General features: G+C 35.9%; 1 protein-coding gene across 39 annotated transcripts in view; it reads left to right on the forward strand.

The window, feature by feature from the left end:
- The window catches only part of cadps.L (Ca2+ dependent secretion activator L homeolog), a 284076-nt gene that overhangs the window by 207607 nt on the left and 48948 nt on the right, over nucleotides 1–27521 (forward strand). For 28 of the 39 annotated variants that reach the window (XM_041589282.1, XM_041589286.1, XM_041589283.1 and 25 more), the window contains 5 exon segments: nucleotides 2202–2358; nucleotides 6483–6624; nucleotides 13982–14119; nucleotides 19406–19561; nucleotides 26442–26589. In XM_041589282.1, coding sequence (XP_041445216.1) covers nucleotides 2202–2358; nucleotides 6483–6624; nucleotides 13982–14119; nucleotides 19406–19561; nucleotides 26442–26589 — 741 coding nt within the window. 39 annotated transcript variants of the gene reach the window in all.

A 27521-nucleotide genomic window follows, 5' to 3' on the forward strand; every position in this document is an offset into this window, starting at 1 on the left:
ACTAACAAGTCACAGGTAAGTGAACAGATCAAAGAAAGGGGTCATTTGCAAATTAACTTCCTAATTAGATATAGGTAGTACTAGTTAACCAAAAAAAATTACATCGAAACCATGACGTTCAAACAAATCTATAAGGAAATAAGGAATCTTTCCTACCTCAGTGCCTTACTATATGTTACATCAACATTGCATTCATACAGTATGTAAGTATGAAAAAAAAAAAGTACTGGAAAAGTCCGATAGGAACAACTTCCATTGACTTCTATGGGACCTTTTTCTGCTTTTCCATGGCAAAGTTTTGTATTAGAGTTTTTTTGTGTTTTTTACACTTAGGGGCAGATTTATCAAGGGTCGAATTTCAAAGTAAAAAATACTTCGAAATTCGACTATCGAATTAAGATACTTTGAATTCGAATATCAAAGTTGAAGTATTTTTCACCGAATTTGGCCATTGAAACGATCGAAGTAAAATTAAACGATTCGAACGTTTTTAGCGTACGATCGAATGATATTACTTTGATGTGTAAAGACTTAGAAAATGGTTGCAGAAGGTCCCCATAGTCTAACATAGCACTTCGGCAGGTTCAATTTGGTATTGGTATTGAATCAGAAGTTTTTTTTAAGAGACAGTACTTCGATTATCGAATGGTCGAATATTCAAACTATTTTTACTTCAAATCGAATTCGAAGTAAATTAAAAGTTGTAGTATCCTATTCGATGGTCAAGGTATCCAAAAAATTACTTTGAATTTCGAATTTTTTTACTTTGAAAATGCCCTTGAATTCACTTCGACCCTTGATAAATCTGCCCCTTAATAAATCTAATATTTTCTAGAGTTTTAGAAACTCCTCCCCCACCAGTTACACATATACTTGAGAAAAAATAAATGCCAATACATATACCAAGTATTGGCGTTTATTTTTTCTCAACTACTGGTGGGAACCACCTCATACATTTTAACTAATTAAAACATATGTCTCGTTTTTGAATTAGTACCGTGTTTTAATCCTGCCTATATTTATATTGCAAGGTGGTTAAGGCAGGCAAATCCTGACCATCATTAAGGTTATTCAGGCAACTGGTTCATGATGATGATGATGAGATTTGGCCTTCCTTATGGATAGCATTGATCCACAGGTTTGGCCAATACACTAAACAAGTGCATCTGAATAGAAATTGCAGTGGGTTAGAGCTTGTGTCACTTTCTTGGTCAGCCACATCTACGGACTAAATAAAGACAGATCTTCTGTCTCACAGTCCTATGAGACCCTAGGAAAGTCTACTGGACTTCTTAGAGCACCAGACATGCACTAATGCTGAAGGAGTAAAACCAAAATGTATAAGCACATCTGCACATTTATGGTTCCTTTTCAGAAATCTGTCTCTGATCACCATTACTAAACACTGTGTTAGAATATTATCTTTTATTTTCCTTTTCTCCTCTTTTTTCCCTTTTTTTTTTTTAAAAAAATGATCGATTGCAAGAATAATGCATAAGGACATGTGAACAATTCCACCCATACTGCATGTTCTTCTCAGTTCTAATTACAAAACACGCATGCGTTTGAAAAACACATTCACATCTCTGCTGTGTATGATGTGAATGGTACTTCAATTTAAAAAAGAAATCCGAATTTTTAAAAAAATACAATTTAAAAAAAGTGAGCATGAACATGAGTTACTTCACTGCAGGTGTGAAATACCTATTATTCTAAACATAATAATCATATAATCACTTAAATTTTCACGCATACCAGATTTTACGAAAATTTTTGAATTTCATCCATCAAATTCGAAATTCTATAATAATTAAAGCCGATAAAACAAAAATCTATTCAGTGAAGGAACTCTGTGAACTATGTAGAAAATGCAGAATGACAACTATCTAAATTTAAAATGTTTGAGAATGAACTCAGATTTAAAAAATTAATTATTGTAAACAGAACAAGATTATTCCAATAAAATCAATAATTGTGCTCTAAAGATGGGCAAATCGAAGTATTTTTACAATTTACTCAACCACCAGTGTATATCCAGTAGATTTGCCACTGATCACTATCTACTGTTCTCTTTACAATACAATACAACAGTTTTACTCTTGACTATCACTAATATTTGAGATACTTCCAAGGGAAAATGTGTAACTTTTCTTTCATTTACTGACTGTATTTTTCATGTTTTTTTTTTACCATGTGTAAAGGCATTTGCTTGGTGGTCAGACTTGATGGTAGAACATGCGGAGACATTCCTTTCGCTTTTCGCAGTGGATATGGATGCTGCTTTAGAGGTGCAACCACCAGACAGCTGGGAGAGCTTCCCTCTATTTCAGCTAATAAATGATTTCCTCCGGAGTGACTGTATGTATCTTTTTTTTAAATTTTTTCATTGTTATATAGATATGTCAGCAGTTTGTATATTTTAAATTAGGGATGCACCGAATCCAGGATTCGGTTCGGGATTCGGCCAGGATTCGGCCTTTTTCAGCAGGATTCGGATTCGGCCGAATCCTTCTGCCCAGCAGAACCGAATCCGAATCCTAATTTGCATATGCAAATTAGGGGCAGGAGGGAAAACGAGCGACTTTTTGTCAGAAAACAAGGAAGTAAAAATGTTTTCCCCTTCCCACCCCTAATTAACATATGCAAATTAGGGTTCGGATTCGGTTCGGTATTCGGCCGAATCTTTCACGAAGGATTCAGGGGTTCGGCCGAATCCAAAATAGTGGATTCGGTGCATCCCTATTTTAAATTCAGCAGTTCCCCCATGTTAGCTATAAAAAATCCATAAGTCCCAACCTAACTGCAATATTTTTTTTATTAACACAGACATTTTTATTTTTTAAAAGCTCACATGGCAAATCTGTGTCACAAAGCGTTAGCAAATATAACATGTTAAAGCCAACAGTATTAAAGAGATGTGCATATGTTGTTTGCCATTCAAAATACAGACTGAAAATGTGCATTGTTCATTGTTTTTGCTTATCAAACAACACAAGGAAAATTAAACCCTATGTTTTTTTTAAAAAAAACATGAGCACCCTTGTGTGTATGGGAATTCTGAGAAGCACTGAAGTCAGTTAATGCTGTCAAATGTTCTTTTTATGAATGTCATTGACACTGATTATATTACGGCGTTATATCCCTATGTGCATCTGATCCGTAATGAGGATTATTAAGGGAGGATCCTGCATGCATGATAAATTGACCTTTGAGATAAGAGGTGGGCTGGACTTGAATTAAAGATGGAAGAAGAAGTACATCATGTTGGATGACACTGTACACTATAAAATCCTCTTGATTAATAAGGTCACCAAGCTGATCTTAATCTAATCATAATGGAGGAACCATTGAGACCAAATGGATGAGGATCACATCAGTATGCCAGCAGAATTTCCTAACCTGCCCAGCAGATGAAAGATTTTCAGCCAGATATCCACCAGGAAGGCCATTTTTAAGGCCCATACATGAGCCAATAAGCTGTGGACTGGTGGGACCAAGATGGCAGCTTTTATCACCCATATATAACTACCCTAGGTCTAGCCCTGTGAAAGAGTTCATGTATTTATTGCTTACAATTGGCGAGGTCTGCTATTGGCTACACAAAGGTTACAGTATGCTCCTTGGCATTCCCAATTCAAGTGCTCACATCTCACTGGGTATATATTACAAATATTAATAGTACAGCACTTAAAATATAATTAAACCTCAGTCCATTCCATCCCTTTATAAACAGCTGACTATTGCGACAATATAGTGTGGAGTCTACTTACATTGTGTATGAGAGTGTGTGCGTGCGCATGCCCGCGGTGATGTGTGTGTGTGATGGCCTTTATCAGCGACCTCAAATTGTTGGATTGGAAAAAGAGAATCCTCCGTTCTACTAAGCATCCCCATCTGCTAGACTGATAGGAATATGGGACTCTGGATAGTATTTGCTTCAGAGAGAAGTCAGCCATCTGCTAATCTAAAGATAATTTGCTGCCTTTTGCCTGCTGTCTTGAAGGTATCATAAGCCAATTTTTAAAAGCATTGCTTTTTCCCCTCCCGAAATATGTCTGGTATAAATGAGTTGTTACATGATGCCTTCCATCATGCTGTACTGTAAAACAGAATTGGCTTAATGCAACAAAACACACCCATGCCTTTTTTATGGGTTTTCACCCTGATTTACTTAACATTTCAGCCCTTCAAAGTTGATTATGCAAATGTGTTTCAATTTGTTTAAGCCTTTCAAGTTGCAGAACTGTCAGCTTGATCATAAAATAACCCAAAGTCCAAGTGGACTCCAACTGCAACAAATTCATTATCTTTAGGCTTTTATTTTCATCTTGCATGTATGGTCGGCAGCCATTGCTCAGATAAGTTATTGCAAACTTTTAGGACACCAGCTCAGAGTATTTGTTAGTTCATCAGAAGTCTTTTCCCTAGAGCCTACAAAAATTACAGCAGGGTGGGATGCAAAGGTAATAAATAAAAGAAAATGTCCAAAGGAATACCTTAACTGCAGGCATTAAAAGATTAATGGCCCAGGCACATAACAAGGCTCATACTGTGCTATTTGTTTAATGGTGTCTTACAGAGGCAGAACTACTGGGGGTGCGGCGGGTGCAATTGCTCCCAGGTCAGCACTCATTGTTGGACAATCAAGCCAGAACAAATCCAGCATAAAAATTGCATCCGGAGAGGGGGTCGGGGGGCCCGGGTGCACAGCTTGCACCGTGTATTAGTTCTGTTACTGGCATCCTAACCTCAGTTTATAGCTTTACCTTACTTTTGTGATGGATTATAGAATCTATACTATAGAGCAGTAGTTGTCAAATGTTTTAATTTAAACTAGTCTGGTTCCCACTTAGTTTATAGCAAACTATGAAACCTTGCTATAGTTCCAGGGGTACCCAGGGCACAAATAAGCACTCAGCCCAAATCTCCCCCTAACTGGCCTTCAGGCTGGGCCCCCTTAGTTCATAACAAGGTTACAGATATATAGATCATTGGGGTAAGGGGTAACAGTCACCCTGCTATAGTTCCAAGGGTACCAGAGTACAAATAAGCATTCACCCCAAATCTCCCCCTAACTGGCCTTCAGACTGGGCCCCCTTAGCTCATGACAAGGTTACAGATATACAGAAACATTGGGGTAACAGTCACCCTGCTATAGTTCCAGGGGTACCCAGGGTACAAATAAATACTTACCCCAAATCTCCCCCTAACTGACCTTCAGACTGGGCCCCCTTAGCTCATAACAAGGTTACAGATATATAGAAACATTGGGGTAACAGTCACCCTGCTATAGTTCCAGGGGTACCCAGGTCAGTGATTAACCTTTCCCCTAAAATCTGAACCCAACTGTCCCTCCAGGCTGGATACCCTTATCTCATATAACAAAAATGAATAAAACCAGTATCTTTTGGGTAACCAATGTGGGGTTCAGATGTACATGGGAGGTATATAATGCACCTCTTAAAAACAACAGTCTGGCACAAAACTGGAATGTCACTACCACTAAAAAACCCTGTAAGGCTTATATTGTTATTTTACCAATAAAACATTGTGGTAGTGACTGTTCAGATTTGTGCCAGTCTATTGCCTTTAAAAAGTGTATGATACCCCCTTTGCTCGTGATAAGGATACAGATTGGTGTATCAGTTATTTGCCGATCAAGTTTTCACTCCAAATGTCACCCTAACTTACCTTCAAGCTTGACTTTCATAGAGCAAATAGACCTATTCCCCAAATCTTCACTCTAATGGACCTTCAGACTGGTTTGGGAACCACTGCAATAGAAGGAAGTGGGCTTTGGGACTGCTGGAGGCCCACTAGGTATAGGGGCCTTATCTATATATATATATATATATATATATATATATATATATATATATATATATATATATATATATATATATATATATATATATATACAGGTATATATAGATATATATATATATATATATATATGTGTGTGTGTTTTTGAAAAACTTCTCATTCTCAATGATGGGGGGGCTCAAATTAATTTAATGTATAACATGTTGTTATACCAATGTCTATGCTTCTGCTATAGAAGGACCAAGGGTCAGCATATATTCTTTGTTTCTGGCCGGCTCTTTGATTATATCCTTCCATTGTTTTTCAGTAACGAGTGGCATAGCAGAGAAAAGAGCTGACCAGTTAGCAAAGGGTTAAATACCAATGAGTTTTCCCCACAATGACTCAGTGGAAGTTTCAGGGCCAGTCATAACAGATATTTGATACTGAATGCTTATTGGCACGTGTATGGGATGAAAATGATCGCCTTATTGTGATGTAAATAGGGGTTTGTCAGGTATTACATTGAACGCTGGTATTGAAAACCACACTTCTTACGCCTTAGAAATAATTCGAAATATTTTACAGAAATTTGAATGTTTAAAATGTGGCTTATTGATATCTTAGTGAAATGGCGCACGTTATTAACAACCAGTCTTGTGATATGCTTCTGATTTTAGATAATTTATGCAATGGAAAATTCCACAAACACCTTCAAGATCTCTTTGCTCCACTCGTTGTGAGATACGTTGACCTCATGGAGTCCTCAATCGCACAGTCAATTCACAGGGGCTTTGAGCGGGAATCATGGGAACCCGTAAAGTAAGGAAAACTTTGATACAGTCGGTGTTTGCTAGCAGAAAGGATGGAGTCTATTGCTCAGATGGAGATAACCAATTTCCTTCCAATACCTGGCAACAGCATAACCTCTATAAAAGTATCTTCTGAATGTAACCCATGGATTTCTTTCACTGTTTTCAGAGGACAATATTAAAGGGCTGTCGGATGGTAAAAAAATTAATCCATGTTAATGTTTGGAAACGCTTTGTCTGAACATAGGTAATGATGTATGAATACATTCGGTTGCAGCCAGGGTTGTCTTAGACTTCCCAATATTAGATTAACTTGCAGCTAAGCAGATTTCCATATGTAATTAGTACGATGATTTAATATAAAATTGGATTTCTGTAGGTACAGAGCAATCTTCTTCATATTTGTAGTAGTTTATACAATTTAGAGTCTACTTTTGTAAAGGCATTCTATCAACAAAAATTATATATCCATTAACAAATATGGGTGATTTTAAATTAAACAGTATGATGAATGGTTCAGCTGAGACAAGAAAAATGGCAGACATTGTCCTGATCTTAATGTAAATATACAGAGAAGGAATGTGTTTTTGAAAAAAAAAAAGGAAAACTAAGAATTCTAGTACCCTAGGAATAAATAGAGTATATGTCCCCTTTAAACCTATAACTGATGTAGCTTTTTTGCAGATTAGGGATGCCTGGTCTTAACATTTTATTATGACTAGTAATGTATAGGGATGCACAGAATCCACTCTTTGGGATTCGGCTGAATCCCTGAATCCTTCATGAAAGATTCAGGAGAATAACGAATCGAATCCATATCTTAATTTACATATGCAAATTAAGGACAGAAAGGGAAAAAGTGGAGAAAACATTTTTTTTTGTGACAAAAGTAACGTGATTTCTCCTCCCGCCTCTAATTTGCATTTTGCAGATTCCGATTCGGTTTTGCCAGGCACAAGGATTCAGCCGAATCCGAATCCTGCTGAAAATGGCTGAAGTAATTGAGAAGCATTTTGCATGTGCCAAAAAGGTACATCGTTTGATATAGCTGTTATAATTTACAACTTGCAAAAGAACTGCAGTCAAACTTTCTGATTAAACAATTCTGGGAATTGCGAGAAAGATTACCTCTCATTTAGACACATTTCTGGAAAATTGGCAGAAATAAACTTGAATTTAGTTACGCTCAATTTTAGAATTTTTATCTGATCAAAAACAATTAATGGAAAGGTATTTTTGGCTGACAGGGACATCCTGCAGTTTTGCCATAATACATCATAGGGCTCACATCCAAAATTTAGGTTTAGAGTTTCAAATAAAAATTGGGCACAGAACTAATCCTATTTGCGCTTATCTATGCAAGCCTCTCCTCGCCAATTTCCTGATTGCATCTGCCTTTGTGTATGAGGTGCCAGGCTCACTGTTCTGGGGTGCAATGATGCCCTGTACTTGACACTTATCTTTCCCTGGCATTAAGTATAGTCCTCCCTTTGCACTTTTAAAGTACTCACTGGGGCACCGCTTATCTATGTCACATGTAATGATGAGCAAAAATTCTTCACCAAGTTTCGCTGTGAAAAAAAAACTCCAACGGGAGCAAAAACATTTTTGCTTGTTAAATAACGTGCAATATGCCACGTGAAATTGGACTTCAATGCGTTTCCATGACTTTTTACAGCTTCAAAATGTTTTTGGCAAAACAGAACAGATTCTCTCATGAGTAAACACATGCAATTTATGTTGGAGGGGTTGCCAACTGTCCAGGTTTGACCCAGCCAGCTCGGTTTATGACCGGGTCAAAACTTCCTGCCCAAATTAGGAAAACTGGGCAGGATTCTCCTAGATTGACGCAGTGATCAACCAATTGCTAATCACCATAGTCCAGCCCTCTGATGTAACACATATTCCTCATGATGGCACAGTTAAGCCAGGATGATGCCACCTCCCGCTTTTCTGAAGCTGAAAGATGACAACCCTAATGAAGTTTCATAACCAGGGAAAAATATTTGAATGTCTGGTGTCTGACAGCACCTTTTTCTGACAGTTACACTAACATTTTGGTGTTAGGAAGAATGTTGGCAAATTAATAGCATTGCGCTACTTTAGTCGATTGTCTCTCAAATCCTTTCTAGTTCTTAGTTATTTTCAATATTTTGGAAGCAAATCACAGAGTGTCTCATGTCCCAAGAATATTTTTTCCAACTGTCATTAAACGAGCAGCAACTTGCAGTGTCAAGGAAAAACCCCAGCCATGCTAAACATTGTACCACCCGTGCCATTGGCTTAGGGGCCGATTCACTAAATTCGAGTGAAGGATTCGAAGTAAAAGAACTTCGAATTTCGAAGTATTTTTTGGTCTACTTCGACCATCGAATGGGCTACTTCGACCTTCGACTACGACTTCGAATCGAAGGATTCGAACTTAAAATCGTTCGACTATTCGACCATTCGATAGTCAAAGTACTGTCTCTTTAAAAAAAACTTCAACCCCCTACTTTGGCAGCTAAAAGCTACCGAAGTCAATGTTAGCCTATGGGGAAGGTCCCCATAGGCTTTCCTAAGTTTTTTTGATCGAAGGATATTCCTTCGATCGTTGGATTAAAATCCTTCGAATCGTTCGATTCGAAGGATTTAATCGTTCGATCAAAGGAATAATCCTTCGATCGTACGATCGCAGAATTTGCGCTAAATCCTTCGACTTCGATATTCGAAGTCGAAGGATTTCAATTCCTAGTCGAATATCGAGGGTTCATTAACCCTCGATATTCGACCCTTAATGAATCAGCCCCTTCAAGTTCTTATTTCCACTTTATAAGCATAGGGACATTATTACAGCTCAGCTCATAATCCAGCCACCTCAAAGCTTTAACATGCAAGCTGTACTCAATACTGCACCCATCCCTGTGCTCCATGTCTTGGAGTTAACCCTGCATCTTCCACGGCAGTTGCATTGTAAACAGTAGAACTTAGTAACTTATTCAAAGTCAAAGGGGCATAAGTATCGGATTTCCGAAATCTGACTGCATCCCCCATGCCGAACTCAAACAAAAACAGACTGTACTGAATTACAAGTAGCATAAAGGGTTATAACAATCTCATAATGACTGAGTAATTCAAATCCTTTCTAATGTGCTGTAAACTGAGAGTTGTACATAGAGTATTTTTAGAACTGGACAACACCAACGTTCAGAGTCTTAAAATTCTGCCGTGCGAAAAAAACATTAATTAGGAGAAATATGAAAAAAAAAATTCAGCCCAATTAATAGTGTTTTAGATGAAAAAAAAAAGTATATGGAGATCATAAAACATATTTGTTTCACTGCTTTGTTTCAACAAGACGTTAGCCACTAAACAATGCCTTGTTCTGCGAACATATGGGACTGTATTCATGAGCGTATGTGCATTTAATAGGAGCCCTAATGTTAATATACAGCTTGCATTTAAACAGCAGAGCATGTGACAGATCTTATAGTGTTATATTATGGATATATATATATATATATATATATATATATATATATATATATACTGTATATATATATATAATGTAAGAATATAAGCTTGTGCTCTGCCAACATGAACATTAAATATATATAAATCAGGGTTTCCACTAAAATAGAGATAAAAATTTATTATGTATTCAACATTGAGGTTATACCTTATTGACTTCCCCAGGATCAATCCAGAGCACATGGAAAATCACTTAGGGGCCAATTCACCAATTGTCGAATATCATATAATTAACCCTCGATAATCGACTGGGAATTAAAATCCTTCGACTTCGAATATCGAAGTCGAAGGATTTTAGCGCAAATAGTTCGATCGTTCGATCAAAGGAATAATCCTTTGATCGAACGATAAAATCCTTCGAATCGAAGGATTTTAATCCATTGATCAAAGGATTATCCTTCGTCCAAAAAAACTTAGGCAAGCCTATGGGGACCTTCCCCATAGGCTAACATTGAGTTCGGTAGGTTTTAGATGGCGAACTAGGGGGTCGAAGTTTTTCTTAAAGAGACAGTACTTCGACTATCGAATGGTCGAATAGTTGAACGATTTTTAGTTCGAATCCTTCGATTCGAAGTCGTAGTCGAAGGTCGAAGTAGCCCATTCGATGGTCGAAGTAGCCCAAAAAATACTTCGAAATTAGAAGTTTTTTTACTTCGAATCCTTCACTCGAAGTTAGTGAATCGGCCCCTTAAATTACCCAAAATCCATGGTCACCATGACCACTCTAAGAAAACAGCAAGAAGTAGTGACACAGCATAGAGTAAAGATGGACGTCTCTTTATTTCAAACTCAACTACTATTATTTACTACTTTGGCCTATCTTATTATGAAAACATGTAAAGAAAAAGGTGTAATTAAAACCAAATGATTTCTGGGAACAACGTTGTTTTAAAGCAAGTTTTCTCCTTTCCTGAGAACATCATGCCGTTATTCCCACAATCTGCTCATTTTGCATGGGAATAAGGGAGGATAGGGGCTGTCATGTAAAACGTATTTAATGGGTTAAAAAAAGAGAGTCTCTACCAGTAGATCTTAAGCTTGTAAGAAGATGATAAACTATCAGCAGATAGAATCTTAGGTTACAAATGTTTCATTAGTTGCTGTCGGTTACTAGACCTGGGTCAACATTGAGCCTATTACAGTACCCTTATAATTCCATAAGACCACATTCAACTGCAAGCTCTGTATGGTAGAGAATTGCTGTGTACTGTTCTATGTGAAAGTCAGACACTACAAAAAATAAGGTTAAAAAGATTATTATAAAAAGAAAAGTTGTTGCAACTGTTACAGATAGACATGTCAAGATTTCAGAGATTAAAATGCTAGTGTTGATAAATATCCATAAGGAAGAGCATTTCCTATGCACATCTTCTTGGCATGGAGCTGAATATGTACTGGAATAAAGTTAGACAGACATTTATAATTTCTAGTAATGAATTGGGCATAACTATGTGCACAGAACATTCCTTTTTCATATATTAGCATTTATATATATTATTGGGAGCTACCATTTTTCTTAATTTGGAGGAACCATTCTTCATAAACTAAAGAATAGGAGCAAATCTATTTTTATACCCCCTCTCCATTTACACGGTACCTTAGCTACCTGATAAGAAACAGGGTTCAGTCCTTATGTTGAAATAGAAGTTGATCCAGGGCTTAAAGGAGAGCTAAAGCCTAACTGACGAAGTAGCTAGAAATGTTGTACATGATGTTTTGTGCTTCTGTACCAGCCCAAGGCAACCACAGCCCTTTAGCAGTAAAGATCTGTGTCTCCAAAGATGCCCCAGTAGCTCCCCATCTTCTTTTCTGCTGATTCACTGCACATGCTCTGTGCTGCTGTCACTTACTGATCTTAGGGACCCACTCACAATATACAGTACACATAGAATAGAAATGTCACAATATAAGGCTGATTAGTAATTAATACAGATAATTACTACATGGCAGCACAGAAACCAGTGCAATTAGTATCAGAATTTAATAATCAGCAAACCTGTAGCATCAGCTTATATTACAGGGGAAGCTCATTTTCTGCTGGATAATTAGTGACGAGCCCTAAGCTTAGCTTCTCAACAGCCAATCAGAGCCCACTGAGCATGTGAGTGTCACAGACACTTTCCAAGATGGTGACCCCCTGTGACAAGTTTGAAGTCCTGGATCATTGCTGCTATTGACAAGCTGAAACTCTAGGCTGGTGCAAGAAGTTCAATATGTAAAATTTTTAACCATATACATTTTTAGGGTTTAGTTCTCCTATAAGTGACCTGCCTCTGGTTCAAAATCCAGTTGACAACTCTTTGTGACTCTAGGCAAGTTATGTTGTTTCCTGAAATATGTAGGGTGCCAATGATGGTTGCCTTGATTACTGAAGATCCTGTTAAAGCTCATTTTACCTGATTCTGACCCTTGACTAATATAAAAAAAAATCTGGAATTGGCCCATCCTTAAAAGGGAACTATTACGAAAATGAAAATTTAATGTAAGCTTCCTCATACTGAAGTAAAAAAAAACTTTCTAAATACAAGCAATTAAAAATTCTTCATTGTTACTGAAATAATAAAGTTTGTATTCACTATTCCTCTCTCAGCATCTGTTTCTCCTCATTCTGTCTTCATGCAGCAGTTGGGTGTCAGATGAATGATCCAATATATCTTAAAGGGGGCTCCTTTCCTAGCAGATGTAATAGAGCTCACTCAAATAACTGATTCCAGTACAAACAAAATGTAACAAAATAACTGCTTTTTGCACAAATTCTGCATGTAGAGAGACATGATGTCTGGTGATTTTAATAGAGTGAGCTCTAATACATCTTCTAGGCAAAAGGAACCCCCCTATAATACACCCAACTCCTGAATGAAGATGAAATCAAGAGAAACAGATGAGAGAGAAATAGTGAACATAAACTTTATTATTTCAGAAATGGTACAGAATTTTTAATTGTATTTCGAAAGTTTCTTTTTTCGGTATGCTGAAGCTTGTATTAAATTTTCATTTTCACAATAGTTCCCCTTTCATAAAAAAAGCAGATTATGATAATGAGACAGAGCCTCACTGTGCCTGAAATGTCTGTTTGTGAGTTTTTAACAATACTGTTTTTATAAAATAGTGTATCTAACCTTTAGATGTGTGTATCTATTGCAAGTTACTTATATTACCAGAAGAGTCAGGAGGTCTGTCTTTGATTAATCTTCTATATCGTTGGGATTGTCATTTATGTTATACGTCGGGACAAAGAGAAGGAAGTACCATAGGCAAATCAGGGGCCTCCCCAAAGTTATTTCAGCAACAAAAACTGATAGAGTTGTTCAATCAGTGACCCACCATCAGTTTTAAAACTTCAACTCTCTCAGTTCCACCACATGATGCAAGTCAAAGATCAACAACTTGGGTGCCCAGGCTGATTGAGTAAAGCCTTCATAGCAGTTAAAGGGGGAAAAATAGGACAATAATTATATCTCCAGCTCTTTATGTTTCCATTAGACACATACCAAAAGACAAAAAGTGTAGGGGCCCTTTACTATGTTAAATATGCCTTCTTACATTGAAAATATCTGGACATGTCCCACCCCTACAAGTTAGATCCCCCTTGCTGTCCACTTAAACCAAACTTAGTTACTTTCTATAACTCGTACTGTATTTGTCAGTTGTTTTGTGAATGTCTTTTGTGTTCATCAAGTAAATTTGCTTTTATTGCAGATAAGCATCTTAAATTCTCCATTTTCACGCTTCTTTATGAAAACAGTTTGCTTTGATTTTCTTTAACCGTTGTCTCGTTGCCAGTATCACGTGCATCTGCTACATCTGCATTGTCACTGTTATGGTATTTTTTTCTTTTCTGTCTGTTTCTTCTACAGGAGTTTAACAAGTAATCTACCCAATGTGAATCTACCAAATGTGAATCTCCCTAAAGTACCAGTTACCTTACCAGTTAACCTCCCACAAATGCCTAGTTTTTCTGCACCGTCTTGGATGGCAGCTATATATGATTCGGAGTGTGTATTCAGTTCACCTTCAGATCTAATTTCACTATACAGCAATCCAGGCATGAATGTGTATGAATTATTTCTGTACAGAAATTTAGATGTATGTGAAAAGTCCTCTTTCTGAAGTGCAACGGTTAGTAAGTGGACTACTACAAATTGTAGCCAGGGTTATCCTGAAAATATCTCAGGCTATACCAGATAGATTCATTTAATGCTCACAGTTTATTAACACAATTTCATAATAGTTCATTTTTGGTATATATTACATCAAGAATAAGATGGTATTCTTCTACTTCTCTACTTCTTCTACTTCTTTTTCTTTGGGGTTCACTCACACCTTTCTTTCTCTATAACTTAAATCCATTCCTTATTCACCAATTGCTATTCAAAGTAGGATTCAAAGTAAAAAAACTTTGAATTTCGAAGTTTATTTTTGGGTACTTCGACCATCGAATAGGCTACTACGACCTTCGACTACGACTTCGACTCGAACGATTCAAACTAAAAATCGTTCGACTATTTGACCATTCGATAGTCGAAGTACTGTCTCTTTAAAAAAGACTTTGACTACCTACTTCGCCACTTTAAACCTACCGAGCTTCAATGTTAGCCTATGGGGACCTTCCCCATAAGGTTTCTAAGCTTTTTTTGATCGAAGGAAAATCCTTCGATCGATGGATGAAAATCCTTCGAATCGTTCGATTCGAAGTACCTAATTGTTCGTTCGAACGTTTTTTCCTTCGATCAAAAAAAGCTTAGAAACCTTATGGGGAAGGTTCGATCGAAGTATTCGCGGTAAATCCTTCGACTTCGATATTCGACCCTTAGTAAATGTGCCCCTAGGAAACATATTTAAAGAAAAATACATAGATCTAGAGATGAATACAGTACATAGATCCAGGCAGTACATGATAGTTCTGTGGCTGCTAAAAAAACAGATATAAATAACTTTTCCCAGATATTGGCAAGTCCAAAGAAAGCGCAAAGCCGCTGTTTCCAGTAGTCAGTTAATTGCAATTTCTGATATCTGCAAATCTGATCCATAGAAATATGTCCATATGGAACAATATAAAAGGTTCCGTTGATTTTGGCATAAATTCCAACCGTCTGCTAAATCTTTGCAAAATTCTGGTGTCTATACATATCGACCAGAAAGATTTGTGCACTGATATGAAACCCTTACTAAATCTTTAACACTTTGCAACTCATTTGCATTACTGGAAGCTGTGAGCTAAGGTTTTCAGTGGGGGTCATTTATAAACTTCGCGCAGGGCAGATTGGTTCGCAAAGTGAATATATTTGCCCTGCGCAATGGTTATATTTCTAAAGCTGAATAAGAGGGTGCATACAGAATTGCGAATTTTTTATTCACAATGCGAATGTCTAAAGGGGCTTTATAAATATGTCACAATTCGCAATTTGCGAATCTTTATGTGCACACTCTGCGACTCAATTACGCCACAACTTTGGTGGCGGATAAAATATTCGCAAAACAGTTTTGCAAACTGCGAATTTAACGCTATTTTCGCGCACAACAACCTCGCACATTGGGAGCGCTCGCGCAAACTCCTCTCTCATTTGCGCGCCATTTGCGAAAATTTATTCACACTGCGAATTCGCAAAAACCGGAAAGACGGGCAGAGCAGTGCAATATATTAGCGCTCAGCAAAAAACATGCGCAATACAACCATTTGCGAAAAATATGCGCTGCGCGAACTTTATAAATGACCCCCACTATGTTTGCTCCAGTAGATGCCCAAAATGCATTAGTTCATGCACATGCCCAAAATGCAAGAGGAGAAATGGAAATATACAAACACAGGTATAACAATAAATAAAAATGGATTATATATCATTTTCCATATAGTTAGATATTGGTGGATTATATATGATATTCCAGATGGGGTGAAAAACATGTTAGTGGTCAGATGCATGTTCCAGTGGGCGCACGGCAGTCATGTTCTTAAAGGAACAGTAATGCCAAAATATCTATGTGTTTCAAAGGAAAGACAATATAAAGTACTTGGGCCCTACACTGGCACAACTGGCATGTTTACTTCAGAAAAACAACTATAGTTTATATAAACAAGCTGCTGTGTAGCCATGGGGGCAGCCATTAAAGCACAGGATACACAGTAGATAACAGATAAGTACTACTATAGTTTATATAAACAAGCTGCTGTGTAGCCATGGGGGCAGCCATTCAAGCACAGGATACACAGTAGATAACAGATAAGTACTACTATAGTTCATATAAACAAGCTGCTATGTGGCCATGGGGGCAGCCATTAAAGCACAGGATACACAGTAGATAACAGATAAGTACTACTATAGTTTATATAAACAAGCTGCTGTGTAGCCATGGAGGCAGCCATTAAAGCACAGGATACACAGTAGATAACAGATAAGTACTACTATAGTTCATATAAACAAGCTGCTGTGTAGCCATGGGGGCAGCCATTAAAGCACAGGATACATAGTAGATAACAGATACGTTCTAAAGAATCTCATTGTTTACTACAAAGCTTATTTGTTATCTGCTGTGTATCCTGTGCATTTTCTCCTTTTTCAGCTTTAAATGGCTGCCCACATGGCTACACAGCAGCTTGTTTATATAAACTATAGTAGTACTTATCTGTTATCTACTGTGTATCCTTTGCTTGAATGGCTGCCCCCATGGCTACACAGCAGCTTGTTTATATAAACTATAGTAGTACTTATCTGTTATCTACTGTGTATCCTGTGCTTGAATGGCTGCCCCCATGGCTACACAGCAGCTTGTTTATATAAACTATAGTAGCATTTCTGAAGCAAACACACCAATTTTACCAGTGCAGCACAACAGTACATTAATTTTCATTACTTTACGACACTTTCATTTTTTAATGTTACTTTTTTTCAACTCCTTCTACAGGCTCCATTGTGTATTATGCCCACAGAGCTTCCAAACAAGTGTGAATGATGCCTAAGTTTAGGGGTCCCTAATAAAAACAGTTCTACCAAACACAGCCCTATATCTATAGGGGGGGGTTCCGTTTTAGCATGGCCCAAATTCCAAAAAACAAAGTCGCACTTAATAAAGAATCCCTATGCCCTGTATTGCATATAGATGAAATAATTGTCTGTGAGTGAATGACAAATTCTGTACCAGGTGATTATATATTGGGGAATTATATATATTAAACCATATGAATTACATAAAGGTGGAGTACATATTATATACCAGGCTCATTACAAACAGGCCCACTGCATATTGTATACCAGGTGCATTACATATGGGTGATATATATATATATATATATATACATATATATATATATATATATATATATATATATATATATATATATATATATATATATATATATATATAAACATATACTAGGTGTCTAGTTACCTATTATATACCATATTCATTATATTTTGCTGGACTAAATTATATATAGCAAATGAACTACACAATAAAAAATTATAATTTATATTCCAGACACTTTAATATCTTCCTTTGTTTAATAACATTTTTAACATTCTTTTTTTTTTGTACCCAGAAAACAGTGGACTTTCTCAGTTTCTCCTGAATTATGCACAAAATTAGTAAATTTCAGCGTTCCAATTACTCCAAAATAATATAAAATGCTTACATATTTAACCTAAATATTTGCCCTAAAAGAAATAAAAATCATGTTCATGCTTTGATTACTGTATTTAAAAACAAAAAGGGTAGATTAGGCAGCAGCTAATTGACAGTTTATCCCCCCCTTTATGTGCATGATTTGTAACATTGGTTTTTTGAAAAGATACAAATCAAGACTTTAGCCTATGACGGAATTTTATTCAAAAATTTCCCAGAACACAGAAAATCATGAGAAACGTTTCAGTTGTGATGTTGGGAAAGATTGTTTCAAAAAAGAACAAGCAAAAAAAAAAAAATGATAGGAAAAAAAAGGAAATTTGAGAGAACTTTCAAGCCAGATGGGTGTCAAAATGTTGTTGCAATAGACATTAATTATTTCATTTGTGTATGCTCTGTGATTTAAAACACAAACCTTTACTGTTCCAAAACTCTGATTAGATGGGAAAATATACATTTTCCAAGTCTGTATTTGCTTGTAATTGTTGGCCGTCATAAAGCCAAAGAATTTGATTGTGTATCTTTTTGCCCCATTTTCCTGTTTCTTCCTATTCTTATAAACGTTACATTTTCCTCCCTTGCCAGAAGCATAAATTATAGTGAATATATGCCTCTTTTCCCTAAACTTGTTCCTTTGTTAAAACAGGACCTCTGGACCTTTGGCATGTTGGAAGTATGATTTTGTCACCCTGAAATAGCCACGTCTGCATTAGCTCTGGTTTCGCTCTCTAGCATTAAATCAATGCTGCTGGCATCTGTCATAATAGAAACACCCACCTTCATCTGTTTCTATAGACGATATCAGTACAAGTGGCAAAGCATGGAGTATTCAGCATTGGAACAAATACTGTGTTAGCAATAGTGGTATGCGAGGAAGAAGTCAAAGGCAGAACATCAGAAAAGGAGCTCAAGAATCAGACATGTTCTGCTCCAAAAATATAATGATAGTATACATGCAAGGGAAGGCAACTACAAGAGTCAGCTAACTAAAGCCTAAAAACTGGAAAAGCATTAATAAGGTCATGGTCCCTTGGGCTGGTTAAGGAAATCTAGAATTTTCGACTGAGCCCTGACATTTGAGTTAAAGCTTCTACGTAGAAAACAATTTAGTCGTATCTTTTTTAGCTCTTCAGCTGTCCTCGCTCACCACTTGTTAGCACTACCCTTTACCTAGTAGATTTAAATGATTTCAAACCGTTGGTTGGCAGAACTGTGGCCATGTCCTTCTGATCCAAACACATTGGAAACATCTGCCACCCAAGTGCTTCAACTTAAACTACAATGCATGAAAGATGATTTTTAATGACTGCATACTTCAATGCCGTTATTAACAATCATAATCCCCGGTTTGTATCCTTAATTTCAATAATTACATATGCTAATGTGATTATTAATTAAGGTCAAATGTTACCATACAAACTATCCAGTTTTGTCTGATTTTCTTTTTCTTTATGTTGTGTCATCAGCTCAGACAGAAAGTTAGACTAGGAAATGAATGATGTACATTTTATAATAAACCCCTGATGCTGGAGACGTTTTTACGTTTGTTTTGAATGATGAAAGGAGGTTTTATCTGCCACCTTAAGTTAAAACAAAAAGCTCTCCACGTCAGGCTGGTTATTGAATACTAAACTAAGAACCATTTTTTGATGTTGTTATGCCAGCAATGGATCAGCGACTTCAGAAGATCTATTTTGGAAGCTCGACGCTTTACAAACATTCATTCGAGATCTTCATTGGCCTGAAGAGGAATTTGGAAAGCACCTAGAGCAACGCCTTAAGCTCATGGCTAGTGATATGATAGAGTCTTGTGTCAAACGGTAAGAATTCATAATGTGTATTTTCTTTCACTCAGGGGGTTATTTATCAAAAGTCGAATTTTTGTAAACCTTTGAATGAACTCACAACTTGAAAGTTTTCTAATTTTAAAAAATGCAAGAAAACTTACTGCTGCAGCACCTCTTTGTTGCAAAAAGTTAAAAGTTGGATTTATTAAGTCAGACATGGTTTTCTGACCAAAATGGCAAGGGGTTCTGGACTGTTTTGCACCCAACTCACAAGGTAAGACAAGTTGGTTGTACCACACACATTAGCTACTACTCTAATTTAAAAAAAAAAACTTTTATGGGAAAAACTCGAATCATCGAGTTGGGGGTTAATAACCCAAAAACTCAATTTGATCAAGTTTTCAGCCAATACCCTCTGAATAAAACACAAACATCATGAAAGCTATTAACATCTTCAAATGGTTCAAAGGTTTTAGATGGTGTATATTTGGATTTAGGCTATTTTCAGGGTAATAATAAATCTTGAAAAATTTGAGGTTTTTTTTAACCCGAAAATGTGAATTTTGACCACAAAACTTTTCTATGGAAAACACAACTCAAACCTTAATAAATCTGCCACTTAATACAAAACAGCATTGCTGTAACTTGATGGAAGTCAACAGAGCCATTTGTGAATAAGCTAAGAAGTAAACTGTGCTCTATACCCACTAGAACCTGATCGTCACTACTAGAAACTGGTATTTAGGTAAAAGAGGATTGTAACAATTTCAGAAACATTTCCTTTAGTCTTGTTTCTTCTCCCTCTGTGAGACAGACATTCGAATAGTACAGCCACATCAAGGGGCCTATTTATTAAACCTCCATTTTTTTCTGATCGAGTTTTTAAAGGTGAAAAACTTTTACAAAAATCTAGAATTATTAAAGATTTATTATACCTTGAAGCAGCTAAAACTCTAAATCTGAAAATACTCCAGCTAAACCTTTTTCAAGGTCATGTAGAAATCGATGGCAGATGTCCCTTTTACAATTTGAAGATGTTTATTGACATCTCATTACCTCCTCACATGCTCGCATTCAAGACTTTGCAAGGGCTGCACCCCTTCTCTGGAACGCTCTTCCACGGTCTGTCCGACTTTCTCCCAACCTTTCTGCTTTCAAAAAATCTCTGAAAACGCACTTCTTTCGAGAAGCCTACCCTCACTCTGCTTAACTACCAAACGCAACACCACATACAGTACCACATTTCTCACCCACTTACTTCGATTTTGCCCACTCCCACACCTTGTGTATTACTCCCTTCCCTTTAGACTGTATGCCTATGCATAGGGCCTTCCTCACCTCTTTGTACCTGTATTGATCGTGATGTTTGTTACTCCATATATTCTATATATGTAATTCATGTGATGTAGTTGTATAATCACATTTACTTTACAGTGCTACGCAATATGTTGGCGCTATATAAATACATGTTAATAATAATAATAATAATAATAATCGTTATCTGCTCTGGTTATCGTACGATAATCTGAAAAATTAGAGGTTATTGGGTGAAAACTCGAGGGTTTGAGTGTCAAATTCCAAAAAATTGTATGATTTGAATTATTGCATGATTTTGTTGAGAGTTTTCCTGCACCAACTTTTCCAAGCTTATTTTCTGATAAATTAGGTCAATTTGTGGATGGGAATTAGATCGACTTTGTTTTAATAAAAAAATGGGAAAAATTTGAGTTTTAGTAAATAGTAAAAAGGACCATGGACCACTCAAGGGCCCAAATGGGGGTCCAGATGAGAAAATTATTTCAGCAACCAGTATTTCTAAATTATTGTAATAAAGTAATTGAACACGTTGTTAGATTCTTACTTATAATCATCTCTGTCCTAAACACTTTGAAAAGCCAGAACAATAACAGCTTTTAAAATACTCAAAAACCAAATTATTAAAAAAAATGTAATCAGACATAAAGTTAATATTGTACATGAGTTTGCCCATTTCTAAAGTAATTCATTTAACTGACCACCATTTATTAATTGGTTAGTAGAATCACCTTTGGAATTGCCATTTTATCCAAATAATCCAAATTTTTAAACATGATTTCCCTTTTCTTTGTAATAATAAAACAATACATTATACTTGATCCAAACTAATTCAAAAAGCCAAACAATATCATGAATGCTCTAGCCCAATTCTTATTAATCATGCCATAATTCTATCCATTAGATGGAGATTAATAAACCAAAGCGCTACTTTGAAGTGCTCACCAAATTGAAAACTTGGTCTGGATGCCCATGTCCTGAACCCTCCGCTCAAAACAATCACTCTGCATATTTCAGTAAAGGGGATCACTCATTGCTCCTGATAAGTGGTCCAGGTGCAGCGCCCCGAACCCACAGCAAGGGGACATCAGTCATTAAATACAACTTGTGGCAGGCACATCATGGAACGCCAGGCAGCGGTACAAATTCAAACAGCTCTATTTCACAGACTCATATTGTCCTTATGCGTTTCGTGTGGTCCCATACGTAGTCTGTGAAATAAAGCTGTTTGAATTTTTACCACTGCCTGGAGTTCCATGATGTGCTTGCCACAAGCTGTATTTACCGATTGATCCAAACTAAGACACAATTAATCCTTATTGGTGGCAAAACCAGCCTATTGGGTTTATTTAATGTTTAAATCATTTTCTAGTAGACTTAAGGTATGGCGATTCAAATTACAATTCCGGAAAACTCCTGGTCCCAAGTATTCTGGATAACAGGTCCCACTTTTTTATGGATGGAGGCAGGTCTTAACTGTATGAGCAAGTGGGCCGAACAGGCCAAAGTAAAATTTTGTGGGCAATTCATAACCATTCAATCCGTTGGGAGAGTTAGCTTGCCTTCATACTTTTGGTTTCACCTGAGCAAATTGTCACTAATTCATTAAAAAGATGTACTTGAATTTAAAGGGTTCTTTATTAAAATCTGAATGTTAAAATCTGAAATTTTTTAAACTAGAAAACTTGTTTGTTTATGGTATTTATCATACCCAGATGTCATTAAATACAGTTTGTGGCAGGCACATCATGGAACGCCAGGCAGCGGTACAAATTCAAACAGCTCTATTTCACAGACTCATATTGTCCTTACGCGTTTCGTGTGGTCCCATACGTAGTCTGTGAAATAAAGCTGTTGCAAAAAGCCTGAATCAAGTCAATTGGAGAGGCACCTATCTCAATTTTAAGTTTTCATGGTCTACTCTTGGTTTACCCCAAAAATCTGACAGTTTTCATGTAAAATCTTACATTTGGGAAGAAATCCAGAAAAATTAGAGCAATTCAGGTTTTTGGACGATTTTATCGAGTTTTTCAGTGATCCAACTACAACGAGCATGGGAGTTTGGGCATGGTTTTTTGTATTAAAATATGACATAAATTAGGATTTTAGTAAATAACCCCCTAATATTGACCACTACAAAAAATCCAGTAGAGATGTGGCATTTCAGAAGGGGCAGCCTATTTTAAAAATGTTCATGAACCAACGCTTTTTATTACATCTGTTGTAGCCTAGGCTGGTCAGTTTAGAATGTAAGAAAATTGAAACAGATGAGATGACAATAGGCCTTTCAGGCATCTGTACATAGAATGTTGAATTTAGCCCCTGGTCCTATTTATAAAGCCACTTGAGCTAAGTGGAAGGATTAAGTTAAAAAAATCTTTGACTGTTTTAGTCTACCCCCTACAGCAGTTTATATCCTAACATTTTTATTTAAGTTAAACATTTAGTAATTGGTCTTTCCATAGTTTGAATGGCCAAAAGCACTATTGTTTAATCAGTCACTTATCTGCAAGTGGCTAAAAAAATAGTGATGTTAACTTTTAACGCCTTTGAGGTATTTTTGTTACTATTTACCAGTAGACATGCTCAATTTTAAAACTGATTTCAGTTCATATACTATTCTATTTCTTGGAACAAGGTGCTTTGATTGAACAAAAAATATTTACATTAAAAAATAAACTGTAAAGTAGTTAGTTATAAGATTGCAGTTTGTTTTAAATCTGCCCCCCCAATATGCAATTATTTAATTTAATTCTAAATATGTTAAAGTATGTAGACACTAGAAGGATTTTTCTGCCACAAGGTTTTCATTTCTATCTTGAGGCATATCATGAATCTGATTTGTTAAGAATATTTGAAGATGCACATGATCATTATTGGCATTTGAGAAGGAGAAGGCAAGCTAACCGGTTGGAGCTTAATTGAATTTAATCATGTTGGACAGACGTCAGGCAGCTCAGATTTTCACTGCTTTGTTTCCATTTTTTTTTTAATTCTGTCAAAAAGTTTAGCTAATGAAAATATAAAAAAAATATGTTTTATAGTATCTTTTAAAACAGTAAGCCACTATTTTATTTTACTGTTCAATAATAATTCTGTAAATTTATTTCCCCCCTAAATTTTATTACTTGTAAAAAGGACACAATTCTTGAGTGTTTACACTAAAAAAATGCATTTCTATCGGTATAAATGCACAATTAATCACTGATGACTTGGGTAGATAGATGATAGACAGATAGATAGATAGAGAGATAGAGAGATAGATAGATAGATAGATAGATAGATAGATAGATACAGTAGATAGATGAAAGAGATAGACGATAGATGTATAGATAGTTAATAGATAGATAGATAGATAGATAGATAGATAGATAGATAGATAGAGCAACAGATGATAGATATATAGATAGATAGATGATAGATAGATAGATAGATAGATAGATAGATAGATAGATAGATAGATAGATAGATAGATAGATAGATGAAAGAGATAGACGATAGATGATAGATATATAGATAGTTAATAGATAGATAGATGATAGAGCAACAGATGATAGATATATAGATAGATAGATAGATAGATAGATAGATAGATAGATAGATAGATAGATAGATAGATGATAGATAGATAGATAGATAGATAGATAGATAGATAGATAGATAGATCTAATATTCATAATGCTTAGAACCTGGGGTTTTCTTTCTGTTATATGGATCAACATAGATTAAATCTGCTAATAGTCAAGTAAACATTTTAAACCTACTTTGATTGTATTGCCATTAAAGGGGAGGTTCACCTTCTGAACATTTTTAAAAAAAATAGATATGGCCATTTATTTGCAATTGGATTTAATTTTTTTTTAATGGTTCGTTTTCAATTTATCTACCTGGTAAACTGCATAGATCCTCACATCGTTACTGTCTGCCTAAGCCGGGGGTGGGGGTGGTTCACTGTCACCCTGGCTGTTTAAGGTCCTGTCTACATCAGTGGTTTTAAAGAGTGGACGCTCAAGTTTCCTTAATTAAATGAAATTGATTGTAAATATTGTTCAAATGCTCATATCTGTTGATATTAAAAAAAACTGTGGTAAAGGTGAACAACCCCTTTAATATGTAGCTTAGTTAGGGGCAAGTACAAGGCACGGTTTTATTATTAGAGAGAAAAACTCTATGGGGCCTTGCATAATTTGGAGCTTTCTGGATGATGAATTTCCAGATACGGCATCCCATACCTGTACTTTCTATAGTTGTATACATTGTCTTCATTGTTGGGAGCCTTAGGTTTTTTGTAAATGGGTATGTTCCATAATTGTAACTGTCCATTAAGGTAAGAAACTTAAATTACTTAAATTACCCTTATCCATCAATATGGATATTTGGAAGCTTAATTCTTGTCAAGTACAGGGTCCTGTCTAATTACTACACACAAAAAGAAAATCTGTAAAAAAAAAAAAAAAAAAAAAAAAGAACTGTTCATTTCTGGGAAATGTAGTTGTTGCATTTTAGACAACCGGTTTCCAGATAATGTATCCCATACCTGTATATGTATGTATAGATATATATATATTTACCTTTAAACAAGGCCATATGGGATAAAAAAAGTTGAATATGGAATTGTGCGCTTTATGATACGTTTGTTTTCTGTTTTAGTTGTGTTGCTAGGATATAGTTATATAAATGTATAATTTATTTCAAATCTATATGAAATACATATTAGGGAGAAATACTTATTACTGCACATTATGACAGACACTTGCATATTAAAATATTGAATCATCATTGCAAGATGTAACATTGTTCTTACTATTTACAGAAACGGATTAAAGACGGTAGTAGTGTCATGGCAAAATAAAAGGTTTATATACTGTATATATATTAAAGATTCATTCTAAATAGAATTAGCAGTATACACTAAAGATCATGGGAACCCATATGCCAAATTCTGGTTCAACAACCAGCTTCCATGTAATCAGTGACTTCCCACAGTGGCATTAGTTTTGGACACACCTACCCTATCTGCTGCTTCCTTTTGCCAACACCACATGCCTTAGCTAAAAAACCCAGTTTTAGCACTTGATCGATTCCATTTGCACCCTGAATTTTCTTTTGAAGTCATAGGGAGCAGATGGAGGCTTCATTGAGGCAATTAGTGCACTGCAGGCAACAGAAACCACCAGCTGCTCTTTAATGCTTAGATGTGCCCAGAATTATGAAAGCACAATATAGGTACCACCTCTGTCAACGAACTTTAATTACAGACTGGAAATTTTCAGTATAATACAAACTGGCACGTAGTTCTGTTTATATTTAACTATAATAGGCGAATCAGTGGTTGTGTTCGTTCTAGCTATTAATTTGTTTTTAAATTATAAGTTAGGTAAATGTTTCATAATTAGGCATTTGTTCTTGAACATAAGAGCAAAATTATAAGAAGTCTTCCTGTTTTAGCCCAAAATTCTGGTTGTATCAGTTTATTTTACATATTGCTGATTTAATTGTGGTCCTGTAGAATAAACTGGGAAAGATCATTCACCTGTCTTTGTTTTAGCCCTGATGGGATATTTCTTATTCAACAACCTACTTTTTTATTGCTCAACAGAACTAGAATTGCATTTGAAGTCAAATTGCAGAAAACCAGTCGATCAACAGACTTCCGAGTACCACAATCAATATGCACCATGTTCAACGTTATGGTTGATGCTAAAGCTCAGTCAACGAAACTTTGTAGCATGGAAATGGGCCAAGAGGTAACACTCATTAATGATGAATGCATGTAGAGAACTATATAAGAATGGTAGAATAAGCCACTGTAGTCTTGCAATCTAATTATAAAGAGACAAATCAGTGTGTCTTTGGCAAGGGCGAAGAGTCACAACTCTTATTTGGTTTCTTTAATATTATTAGAAACAAACTATGCATCTCCCTTTCATCTTATTCATCTGTTTCACTGTTGTATAAGTTCAGTTAGACCTCTGTTTTGTTTTGTCCATATATTCTAGTTTTTACTTCTATTCCTCTGAGACTTTCAGTTCTTTGCATCTTAGCGTATTTTAACAGTTTTGGGATGTTTTGTGCTTTTTAGAATGAATGAGGCATTAATATACTCTCGATGTTCTAAAAAAAAAATTGTTAATACTTCCGTTTATGAGATTCAGCAATATAGTAATACTATACCTTGGTAAAGGTTGCAATTAAATACAATGCTTATAAGTTCAGCTCTTTGTTTTGTAATTGCTTCCGCAATTTTAGTAAAGGGACTTTTGAAGTTGGTGCCACTAGGATTTTTGGAAGCAAATATGCTGAATGCAAAGGTATCATTACGAGAACTATAAACCGTACAAAGACATTTCTATAACTTATAATATTTACCTCTTAGAATGTGATTTTTATTATAAAAAGAAGCTAAAAGGTAAGAAAAATATTTATTACTCCTGTGGCAGCTCGCTAAGCATTTTTTTGAAAGTTCAGTTAAATTGATTGTTTAGCCTGAATTACCGTCTCCAACTATACCCAACAAAGTAAACAATTTTAAATTTGCTACAAAAAATAGTAAAAGACAGTAGTGCATACTGATACCTACCATATTTTATCAGTCAAGTGTGTTTGTTATTTTTACAAATTTTTCCCAGTTTCTACAGGACCTTGCGTATTGTTGCACATGAAATAAAAAAAGACAATT

Source organism: Xenopus laevis, chromosome 4L, assembly GCF_017654675.1.
Source record: "Xenopus laevis strain J_2021 chromosome 4L, Xenopus_laevis_v10.1, whole genome shotgun sequence".
NCBI lineage: Eukaryota > Metazoa > Chordata > Amphibia > Anura > Pipidae > Xenopus > Xenopus laevis.